General features: G+C 36.4%; 1 protein-coding gene across 1 annotated transcript; it reads right to left on the minus strand.

The window, feature by feature from the left end:
* Positions 1-47: 47 nt before the first annotated feature.
* Positions 48-11,477, minus strand: LOC142986581 (lysosomal Pro-X carboxypeptidase). Its single transcript, XM_076135132.1, has 8 exons — positions 11,135-11,477; positions 6,952-7,040; positions 6,260-6,417; positions 5,663-5,864; positions 4,668-4,908; positions 4,345-4,458; positions 635-851; positions 48-288 (listed from the first exon to the last, which is right to left on the minus strand). Exons 1-8 carry the CDS (start codon positions 11,327-11,329, stop codon positions 95-97), a joined length of 1,410 nt encoding a protein of 469 aa, XP_075991247.1. The 5' UTR covers positions 11,330-11,477; the 3' UTR covers positions 48-94.
* Between the last annotated feature and the right edge of the window lie 930 nt (positions 11,478-12,407).

Below are 12,407 nucleotides of genomic sequence, written 5' to 3' on the forward strand. Positions count from 1 at the left end.
CCATTCCTATTCTAGATTGATACCGGTAAGGTAAAAGAAACAAAACATGAAAAATAAGTCTATTTATTAATTTATTAACGTCATTTATCACAACTCAGAACTTTCGAGTACTAAAATATTGTTCACGGAATTGATTTATCCACCTCGTGATATGCTGCTTGTGGAATTCTCTGGCCATTTTGACTGGTTCTGGGTCACTAGGGTTACTGGGCATTAGGTCGAGGTGATGCGCTGCATCTATTATGACTACTGCTCTCACTGTATCACTCAAGCTGTCTAAGATTCCACCTGGAACAAAAAAAAGTAAAATTATAAGAAGTGAAGAAATTATATCATTTATCACGCTAAAAATACTTAGGTACGCTAATTTTCGCGAATAGGATAGATAGGATTTAAAATATAGCAAGTGAAACCTAAACTTTCACACTTTTCCGCTTTTACTACGAGCTTTTTACCTGACCTGTACCTATCCTTATTTTTGAAGCCAATTACGCGATGACTAGACAGGCTTATAAAGCAGTTCCTTTATTCCTTATTGTGTTCCTAACCAGCCTCTAATATTAAATTATCGATCGATAAAAGCAAAAGTAATAAGACTTAGCAACTAAACGTAGTAAATGTGTATGTGTATTACCTCCCGTCCAAGGATCTCTGAGTCCATTACTGAACACAATGTTAGAGGCCGCCTGGAGCCTGTTCCCTCCGTACTCCAGCCTCGCCATCTCCCCGCGAGGGTACACGTTGTACTTCTTGTGGCAGCCTTCAGCGAACTTGGTGTAGTTCCATGGCATTGGCTCGAACATGTCCGTCTTGCCGTTAGTACACATTGGCATCACCATCTCTGTGCACGCCTGGAAAAGTTAAAAAAGGTTTTATATGCCATTTAAGGATTGCACAACATTTCGACGGTCCCTACGTACATTCCCTCAAGTGGTAGTTACGGGATTTGCCTTTTTTGTTTCCGTGACCTTCCGGTTGTCATATACTTTCGATTGATTAAAGAAAATTTAGTAAAAATGCTTTAATTCTACCCTAAATCAACACTCGACAAACCCCAGAACTACAACACTTCCAATGTAAAATGTCACTAGTGAGAGTTAAGACATTTTACATTGGCAAGTCAACAACACCCCCGCGCGCCTCCCCCGTAACTCCCACATGCGGGCTTGTTGCGCTCGCGCAAAAAAGAAAATGAAAAATGTAAAAGATAAAGGTAAAACCATCAAAATATCATCAGGTAAGTTGAATTTGACGTTTTATTTTATTGTACCTTCTTTAACTTTAATTATTAGTCAGTAAAAAGTTTATTTTTAATTACATTATCAACTTAAATTACTTTTTTGGTTATCTAAACAAGCTTTATTCAATTCCGACGTAATTAGTCGCTTTTGGTAGTGACGTTATTTTACTTGGGAATGTTTTGAATCAAAAAGTCTTAAGTGTTACAAACGTGTTTTTACGTGGGAGAACATATACTACTGTTTTAAGTAACTGCCACTTAAGTTATTTTACATCGGGAATATTTAATTTAAAATGTAAGTAATTACCATTTCTGTTATGTTACGTTGTTTTTTGTTATTTTTTTCGGGTCCATTTTCGCTAGCATCAAAAGATGAACACTAAGATCTGGCTCAAATCCATGCAAAAATGAGTCCTACGCCACCCTCGGCTCCATTAGCTTCAAATTTGCTCGGTGATAAAATACTGTCAGATTCAAGTATAGTAGAAATATTGGAATCGCCACAACCGACGTCTTCTCTTTGGCTCCAGGGGGTTTCTCAATCACCTTCCAAACATCGTGTTCCTTCATGGACTCCAACTCCCACTTCATCGCTGCTATCCTCTCATGGCTATCAGGTCTTCGAAGGACTTCTTTGTACGAACGTGGTTCTTCCTCTAACTTGCATGTACTGTTGTAGCAATATAGTCCACTTTGTACGCTACGAAGCCTATTCCTCAAAGGATACCTAGGCTCTTCCTCGATATTCACACTTACTGTTCTGACTCTTGTATCACAATGTTCAGCATCAGATTCATTTGAATTCACAGGCTCCACAGATTCAACACAAGGATCTGTATCCACATCTGCTGAGTCTGAGCTCTCCTCCGCATCTTCAATACTGTCTGGGTCTGTCAGACGTGTTTCTTTCTCCACATGCCTCACGAAGTCTTTGAAAAAGTTCAAAGCTTGAGACTTCTCCCTAAGAAAGAAATTTACTAGTGAAATCGTCTACTATTACGAACATGTTACGAGCTCCACCATAAGAACGTTCCGACATGGGACCACACAAATCAGCATGTAATAAACTGAGTTTGTCTTTCGCTCGCCTTGCTTCACCCTTTGGAAAAGGTAATCTATGTGCCTTACCTCTTATACAAGCAGCACAAGGTTCCATTACACTTTTACCTCCAACCTCGATGTTAGGCAACTTCCGTAAATCATTCAAGTTAACATGCCCTAATCTACGATGCCAAAGTGCCAACGAGTCTTCAACTTGAACCGTAGCCAAAACACCATCTACAATAGCAAAACAATCATCCAACTTATAGATACCTGAGACTTCACTAGCAGTAACCACAAGTTTACTCGTTATCTCGCTTATCGATTGGTGAAACATCCTACAGCCATTAGAATCAAAAATAACTCTCCATCCATTCTTTACCAACTTAGATACCGACAAAAGATTAACTTCAAGCCAGGCACAAAGGAACAATCTTTTACAGTTAACAAAACTCCTTTCACATTAACTATAATATCACCTTTGCCTTCACTTGACATTCTATCATCATTTGCTCACGTCACAACATTCTTATCAGTAACCTTAAAGTCTCTTAACCACTGCTTCTGAAAACTCATGTGTGTCGAGGCTCCACTATCGAGATAAAACGTCGAGGGGCTGAAGGATGTGTGCACCGACAGTGAACACTTAAACAGCATAACGCAACTTTCTTCGACTTCGAGGAAACCGTTGGTAAGCGTGCACCACATCCTTGTCCAGCATCGGGCAATCGGACTTCTTATGACCTTTCTTTCCACATTAAAAGCAGTTGTTTGTTTTGTTTTGTTTCTTCACTACTAAAGCCGAGTTCGACGAGGATTCATTTGAAGAGGTCTGAGCGCTATCTTCTTGTAGAAGCTTTTGCCGAACATTTTGAGAAGTAATCTTCATTCCTGAATGCTCTAGTGCCATCCGTAATGGTCGGTAAACATCAGGTATACCTCGCAAAAGTACCACGGCAACCAAATCGTCATCGAAACTTTGATTGATTTCTTTACGCTTTTGAGCGTGACTCATGACAGCAGATCGGTGGTTTTCCAGCTTCTCATCCAAGAGACAATTCATCAGAGGTATGCGCCTATTTATTCCCTTGTCTTCAAAAAATATTATCAATGCATCCCACACTTCTTTTGCGTAAGTAAGATTTTGAACATACGGATACAGATGAGATTCTAAGTAAAGGCATATTAACGTGTATGCTTCTTGATCCTTCTCGATCTCCGCTTCATCATCCTTCTTTGGAAGTGTTGATGTATACTTGAAACATTTTTCTCGAGCAACCATATTCAACAAGTACCTAATTATGATTGCTCAATATTATTACTAGGTATGTAATATTTTATATCTTTATGATGAAGAAAAAGGTTGCCTATTGTGAATTTAATAAAAAAAGTTTATAAAATATTTCTTTTTATTTTATTATCAGCCCCTACCTCATGGCTTCCAGTATGAAAACACCGTAATTCAATATTATACTCAACGTAAAATTTAGTAAAAGGCAGTTACAATTTCGATCGTTGTTCAATCCCCCATGTAAAGATCAGTAAGTACCACTTAGGTAAATGCTAGTCGGAATGTTTCCGATCTAAAACGACGGTTGTGACCAATGGAACATAAAATGAATATATTTAAACGTTTTTATTTTATTTTCTCATAAAAGACAACAAATAAAGACTTCGTGCAAAATTTCATAGCTCTGCGATTGAAAGAACTTGAGATACAAGTGTTTGAAACTTCAAACCGCTCTCCTGTAAAATTTGCGTTTTGCAATTAGGTTATTGTACGTAGGGACCGTCGATTTGTTATTTTTAGTGAAAGGAATTATGCATATAGACAGGATTTAAAACACAATTCATAATAATATTTCTGTAAAGAAACGTAAGGAGGTAAAGTTATGTATCTTTTTTGGAAAAAGATCACACCTCGACCTAAAATTACTCATATCATATCTATTTCAAAATGTATTATGAAAGCATAGACCTTTTTAAGCGAGTTTCTAATTAAATAAGTAAACATAGGTACCTATTTAAGTTTTGTTTTAAGGGCTTATGTAAAACTTAATTACCTGATAGTCCCAACCAGACGCGTCCAGGTTGCCGTAGTTGTCTCCTTCTTTGTAGTCAACGCATTTGCTGCTCTTGTCGTAATTTGTAAATACATCTAGAACTTTACCTATACCCTGGAATTAAAGCAAATTAATTACTTAACTAATCACGTATCCATCTTACCAGAATAAATAGAAAAGTTAATAGCCGTATCATATGCCGATTCTCCTATATGCTGTCCATCTAGGTTGATTTTTGAGTTGCTTATTGAGTTAATTTGTGTTTACGGCTGTAAATTGAACCAAAAATCACATGAATAATAATGATCGCAAGTAGTTCTTACCTGTAACAATTGTTCTCCAGTCATTTTCTTATCTAAATACTGGCAGACGACCCGCACGGGTTCGGCTGGCAGCGGCATGAGGAAGTCTGAGGAGAACGGATAGTTCACCATGGCCAGGGTCGAGTACATAGAGCTTAGGAAGTCGAGGAGGACGTCCAGGTCGTCAGCAGTCTTCAGAGGAGAGCATAAGTTCCAGTTTTTGTGCAGCCATTCGGAGCCGTTCGCATTTGCTGCGTAACTCCTGAAATTAGTTATACATTATTTAAATAGTAATTTGAGGAGCTCGTACCTTAGTTAACAACAGCTGCGCGGATCGATCTCTGAGGTTAAGCAACGCTTGCCCAGCATAACTTTTAAACTCTCGCGTTGCATGTATAATGCCTTAGAAGGCATTTTAAGGTAAAATAAAGAATGCGTGTTTGATGTAAACAGCGTGATATTATGTAGCTATGTAGTATGTATCGGGAGTTCATATATTATATTCTTTGACAATACAACATGAAATAATAGCGTAGGCGTTAACTAAGGGTCGTCGAAGCGCGACATTAGCGGTACTTCAACTAGTAGTTGAGTCAACGTGCTGTGACGGCTGACCATGAGCTTGGTTTAGGTCGACGGTTAGGTGTCGGCGAGGTAATAGGTGGAGATATCATGTAGATATGTTGCGAGTTTAAATAAATAAATATCATTGGACGATTCACACACAGTCATTTGATTCCACAACACTAAGCAGAGCTTGTACTATGGTATCCAAATAACTGATAATTCACATACCACACGCGGCGCTACGGTTATTGCGCCAAACGTGCAGTATAATATTTAAAAATAGCTAGTTTAAGTTGCCTATTGAGACTTCAATTCAATGAGCATTTTAGTTTCATCAGTGTGGTCCTTATCTACGGGAGGGAGACCTTTGCCCAAAAGTAGGATCGTAATGGGTAAATTTTTTTACGTGGTATTAACATAGCAACATTCGTGTCCAAAATTGAAATCACCTTATAACGCTCCAAGATTCCCTAATATTGATAGAGCAGTTCTCGTTAGCAGTTCTGAAGTTGGAGGTGACCAGCCTGTTGAAGATGTCGCAGCTCGTCATGCCGGGGTACATGTGCACCGGCGCTGACGCCGCGATCGCGCCGCTCACTATGTGAGGGTACTTCATGCGGAAGTAGGCTGCTAGCATGCCGCCGTATGAGCCTGGAGATTTGAGAGTTGACAGTGATTAAAGGTACTAGTCGCGAGATTCTTAGACACCAGAGCTGTCGTGTACATTTTGCGTTTGCAGTTTTCTGTCTGCTATCTTAGAGCTATAACTTTGTGTTAACATAGAGGTACGCTATTGACGACGGCCGATTAGGAAAGAAATTTCGACGACACAAATATTTGTGAAGTGTTCCCCAACTAATTTTAGTTTTTCCTTCATAAGATCCATGATCCTTTTAATTCTTATATACCTCGTACCTTCAGCTTCGTAATACTTTTCTTACCTTCGGTTTCTGAGGTACATTTAACGGTAGTTTATCTATTAGATCTGCTGTTACTTATCCTATAGTCTAGTCGTCATCGTGGTGAGAGAAATGTTAAACACTTACCACCAAAAGCGATGACAGGATACCTAGGCTTGATGTTGTTTCCTTGCAGATAGTTGATCAGGTCGGCGTAGTCGGCCAGCGCCTGCGCCGATGACAGGTAGCCGATGTGATCGTTGTCCATAGACTTGTTGCCGAACGGCATCGACGCGCCATAGTATCTGGAATAGATAGAGCATTGATTTAATATCTAAATTATTTAAGGTATTCCACACCAGAACCTATTTAGTGATAGCCGACTGTTATAATAATATGCACTCGACTTTCGAGCGACCGCCTTAAGTGATCGAGAGCTCGAAGCCAAGGCAAATCACCAATGACTTCTGGAAATTATATGTGTTTATCAAAAATTACTAACGGTTTATTAATGCCCTGTTTCTGAAGTAGGTACATTAAGCGGTAGTTTATCTATTCAAAGTAGTTTATATATGAGTTTACACGGTATTGAATAGATAAACTACCGGTAAATGTACCTCAGATATTGGGGTTTAATGGTGATCCATGAATTCTAACTAGGTATGATAATTTTGATTGCTTGGAGTATCGGCACTGCAAAGATCTTTGCAAGTTATTATGATCTGAAAATGCTAAATAGACATGTCTAACTTATATGCCTTATATGCTCAAGCCATGTAATGTGGGCTTCATAAAAAATGGGGGATGGTAAATAAAATTGAACTTAAAGTTTTACAAACCTGTGTTCAGCGAATACTATTTTCGCTTTGAACAATGGTGCTATTTCCCAGATAAATCCTGTGTGTTTCGCGAACACCTCGATTTGACCCTGGAATAAAGATAACACTTACTTTAATCACGTATGTATTAGTCCGAGACGTTCGTGCGCAGTTATTTACTGGAGTAAATATTATACACAGGTGTCAATACAAGTAGCAAATAACTTACTCGCGACTCCGGCCACGTGAAAGGATTTTACGAAGGAAAATGTATCTTATGTGTTAATGCAGGATAAAAACTATCCGTGTAACAAATTTCAACGAAATCTATTCCGTATTTTTGTCCTGATTAGGTATCAACGTCGATCCAAATATATAAAACTTTCGTAATACTAATGGGATTTGCCCTTTTGCAGAAAATAATTTCCTCCTTTAACTTGCTACTTCAATTTACTCTCTTTAAGGTTGGCAGGTATTTGCTTTTAATATAAACTATTTGCTAACGTACCCAGTTATATTAAATTTCACCAAAATGCACAAATAACACCGCTTTGAATACCTCAATTATTATCTATCAAAACAAACGTGTGTTCGAAAACTGCACACTCCAATATTTTTATTCGTACCCAAAAATCTATACTAATATTATAAAGCTGAAGAGTTTGTTTGTTTGTTTGTTTGAACGCGCTAATCTCAGGAACTACTGGTCCGATTTGAAAAATTCTTTCAGTGTTAGATAGTCCATTTATCGAGGAAGGTTATAGGCTATATATCATCACGCTACTACCAAAAGGAGCAGAGTACGGGTGAAAAATGTTACAAAAACGGGGAAAATTTTGACCCATTCTCTCTTATGTGACGCAAGCGAAGTTGCGCGGGTCAGCTAGTTATACATATTTCAGCCAATTTCTACAACATTTTTAGTGATAGATGCATTTTAATCATAATGTAATTGTTCGTAACTTGAACTTTGTCTAGTTTGCAAAAAACTAAATGCATTTCTAAGCAAATATCGCAATCTATTGTTTGCAAGTAATTAATTAATTGTTTTAGTAATTAAAGAGGCGTCTCTTGTTACATGTTTATTGCTGACTATTCTTTATTACCTATTATTACCTATGTATCTATAGTCATTACATAGGTATTAAATATAGCATGATTTAATTATAAGCTTCAAGTTGCAATTGTTTACACTACTCGGTACAATTTCACAATTGCTTAGTGATGTTATGATTGTATCGAATTACTGCTGATCTGTGCATAGTACCTACTTTAAAATAAATAGTAATAAGTAATGCCTATTTAGAAAAAAAATAATTAAGAAGCTAGACTGTTAATTGTAGGTATGGTAATTACGTTTATATTAATTACAATATTAGCAAACGATCCGTTAGCGACTAACTTAGCCACGCGGCTTCGTTCACGTACAAACTTTCATCCTATATTCAGCCTTCAGCCCCTCGGGGAAAGTCTTTTCGCGTTATAGTTTGTATGAACTTGTATTAAGATCTTTTCTCTACACAAAAAAGGCTCGATATTTTGGTACCTCACGAGCTCACTGAAAGAAACCTAAGGAATCGTGTTATTCATTTGTGATTCTTAAAGGCAAAGAGATTTTATTACAAGTTCATACATACTAAAATGCGAAAAGACTTTTTCCCCGACCTAATATTATCTGTTGGGCACTATGTTCATGTCGTTTTCCTTCAACGTCACTTAGTTACAAAGTATAACGGTAGCTCAACAATGAACGATTAGACCCGGGCCCGTGGGGACCTGAGACCGATATACCTACCTAAATCATTGTTTACGTCTGATTGTGTACGTTAGGGCAGCCAAGACTCACCAACCGACTTAACGGACTCATTTCTATGTAAGTAAACATTGTGTGATAATGTGACACATTTACATATAGGTACTGTGTCACAAAGAAAGTTAAACAATTTAGAATAAATTTTAATGTGACGCCAAATTGTAGGGTAAAATCTATACTAATATTATAAAGCTGAAGAGTTTGTTTGTTTGTTTGAACGCGCTAATCTCAGGAACTACTGGTCCGATTTGTTGATATTTCAGTGTTAGATAGTCCATTTGTCGAGGAAGGCTATAGGCTATATATAATTACGCTACGAACAATAGGAGCGGAGTAGCAACAAAAAATGTTACAAAAACGGGGAATATTTTGACCCATTCTCTCTTATGTGACGCAAGCGAAGTTGCGCGGGTCAGCTAGTGAGTTCTATGCCGATGAAAAAACAAATATCCTCTTATTAATAAAAATAAGTAAGTATATGAAGTTATGATAGGCTTATAAAGAGTTTTGTTTCTTTCACTCCTTAGCGAAATGAAAAAGAGAAAACATATTATAGTAGTTTTTTTAATTAAATAAGTTTATAGTGTGTTTATGAATAAGAGGGATAGTATTCAGTAGACAAAAATGCCTCGCACAAGCAGTCTATACTTAAGGAAGCTTGTTTATAGGTAATTCGTAACAATAAGTTTTTCAAACAATTATACAAAACTAATAATGGTACATAAATTGATCTAGCTCTATGAATACCTAATTATTTTCAATGATTCATGCAAATTATTACCCATTGTTTATTACAAGTGCATACACACTGACAAGTAAATATACAGCTGTAACATGAAGACTTACGGCATAACATATGAAAATACAATAATCGACAAACATTTGCCCGAAACATCGTCGGCTTGAAAAGATTTTCCGGGGTAAAACGTATCCTATGTGTGAATCCAGGTTATAAGTAACAGCTTGTTATAATCTTTTAGTGTGTCAAATTCATCAAAATCCGGTCAGTACATTTTTCGTGTAAGAGTAACAAACATACAACACAACATACATACATGATACATTCATCTTCAAAAAATTTCGCATTTATAATATTAGTAAAAATGAGAACAGAGAATGCATGCGCGTGCATTGAAATTTCAGAACTCTAGATAATAATATACTGAAACCATTTCTAACAGGAAAATATGTGAAATAATATCCAGTAATCTACATCGTATACAAGTAAAAACAGTCTGATTCGTATCTGACCTGATAGGTTTAATGTTCCAGAAGCAAAAACAACGTGAACGATTGCAGCTAACTGCTGTAAGCTTTGATACAGTTAATGATACATTATAGCTCTTTTAAGGGGTAATAAGATATTATTAGAAATATTGTTAAAACTATTGGCGATTGAAAAGAGTGTCCAGGAGTTTCTTGCCAGCTCTTCTCATTGGCCCTACCATCCGAACTGGCGGTAAATTCACTCTCTGTATCATTGGCTATCATAAGTGTCAGCATTTGACCTATATGAATAAATGATTTGATTTTGATTTTGATTATTTTAGAACTAATAAGTGGTTAAATGCAGATGCACATTGATAATAAATGTCAAAGTCTGTTATTCTTCCACAAAATAAAGACCACTGTACCGATTCCGATGATATTTCGCATATAGATAGTTGAAGACCCGTGATTAAACATGGGCTACGTGTATTTTAAATTTCAACCCCTAAAAGGCTGTATTAAGGGACGAAAGTTGTATGTGAGGAAAAACTGCACGGTTCTGCTAGTTTACAACAAAAGATAATAAACAGCAAATATTAGGTCGGGAAAAAGGGCTTTTCGCATTATAGTATGTAGGTAGGTATTACTAGGTATGAACTATATTGATATTTTTACAAGTTCATACATACTAAGTATAATGCGAAAAGACTTTTTCCCCGACCTAATATATTAAGGTATTCTGATGTGATAACTAGACAGAAAAACCGAAGTGAAATAATAATAATAGGTTAATATATAATGTCTAAGAAGTGTTCAAAAATAAACATAACTTCACTTATTCCACGATAATTTTATCCTTATCCTCTGACCTCGTTAAACCACTATCAATAACTAAAATAAATACATTCTACATTTATCAATGTTGTTTACAATCGCTAACAAAACGCCGGTGATAATAACCGAAGAATTTAAACTACAATAATACTTGTTAAGATTAACGGAACAATAACACAGTTTTAAAACTGTTTTTATTATATTTACATCGCATTTGCATTTATATTTCTACCCACTAACAGTAATTAAACAACGGCAAAATAAAAATCGGCAGACCGAATTTAGCACAAAGCACTTTAAAATCCTCTAAAATACAGAAAAATAGTATTAAAACTATGTAATATTTACCTCATTTCCCGTATAAAAGAAGATAGGTCCGCTCCCCTGATCCCAATAAGATTCATTCACCAAGTACTTGATTTGAAATGTCTCATTCCTTTGGAATCCAAAATGGTCTAAAGGTACTGTGAACCACTTAGTTTCATATTTATATTCCGCACCGACGACCACTAGTAAGGAGATTAGATAGATAATATTGTACATTGTGTATATTGTAATAAATTTCTTGTGAATTATATGCACACGTCCATTCTGTTTGGTTTCCAATGTGATAATGAGTTATGGAGAGCGGTCGGCCGGCCGCTTACGTGCCTTATGCAATGTTATGTACAGTTATGGACATAAGTGCTGCTTTTTTTGCTTTTTTGTTGGATGTAACGGTTAAGTTATTGTTAACTGATATTGGTTTAGCTTCGTAAACGAAGCAGGTATAGAAGTCTAGTTTATATTGTCACATGTAATTGGGTGTAGGTAGGATACAAATATGTATAACATTTTGTAAACGTGATTTTATTACAGCTCAAGGTTCACCAGTTGGGTTTTACTGTCATAGTCTTCAACGAAATTAATAAAGAATCAAATCTTCTTGACGTAGGATAGCTGGAAAATATAACACAATTCATCATGGGTTTCATAGATCTGTTTTATAACCTTATTAGTATATATTAACACCACAAAACAAATATGACCATTTCATCAACGTAGACAAAGTTACGCATTTTAAGCCACAAATACTATTTATCAGATCTTGATCATATTTTAATGGGAACACATGGGATACCTTGATTTTCGAGGTAAAATTTTAATTCAAATATCTTCATCCAATAAAAAGTTATAAGGTATCAAACAAAAAAACAGACGATTCAACTGCATGTTTTGCGCAGTGGTTAACGTGGTCACCTCGCCGCAATTACCGTAGTGTCGTGTGTGGATAGGGTTCAAATCTCACCTAGGGCATACATGTGTGATGAGCACGAGTATTTATTCTGAGCCTGGTTGTAAATTTATCTATCTAAGTATGTATTTAGAAGTATATAAGTATGTTTATCAGGTACTTGCATACTATCGTACAAGCTCTGCTTAGCTTGGTATTAAATGACCATGTGAGTTGTCCCAAAATATTTAACTAATTATTTATTTGGTTACCATAGTACAAGCTCTGCCAAGTTTGGAATCAATTGACCATGTGTGAGTTTTCCAATGATATTTATTTAGAAGTAGGTTAAAAAGCCCACCGGTTCAACAGTAGTGACATAACGCGCAAAGCACTTGTGTCCTCATA

The sequence above is a fragment of the Anticarsia gemmatalis genome, chromosome 1 (assembly GCF_050436995.1).
Source record: "Anticarsia gemmatalis isolate Benzon Research Colony breed Stoneville strain chromosome 1, ilAntGemm2 primary, whole genome shotgun sequence".
NCBI lineage: Eukaryota > Metazoa > Arthropoda > Insecta > Lepidoptera > Erebidae > Anticarsia > Anticarsia gemmatalis.

Excerpts from the sequence above, each read along its gene's own strand:
- LOC142986581 (XM_076135132.1), bottom strand. The coding sequence starts at position 11,329 with ATGTACAATATTATCTATCTAATCTCCTTACTAGTGGTCGTCGGTGCG. Across the intron at positions 852-4,344 it reads CGTCTGGTTGGGACTATCAG|GCGTGCACAGAGATGGTGAT; the intron begins GTAATTAAGTTT and ends TAACTTTTCCAG. Across the intron at positions 289-634 it reads CAGAGATCCTTGGACGGGAG|GTGGAATCTTAGACAGCTTG; the intron begins GTAATACACATA and ends TTTTTGTTCCAG.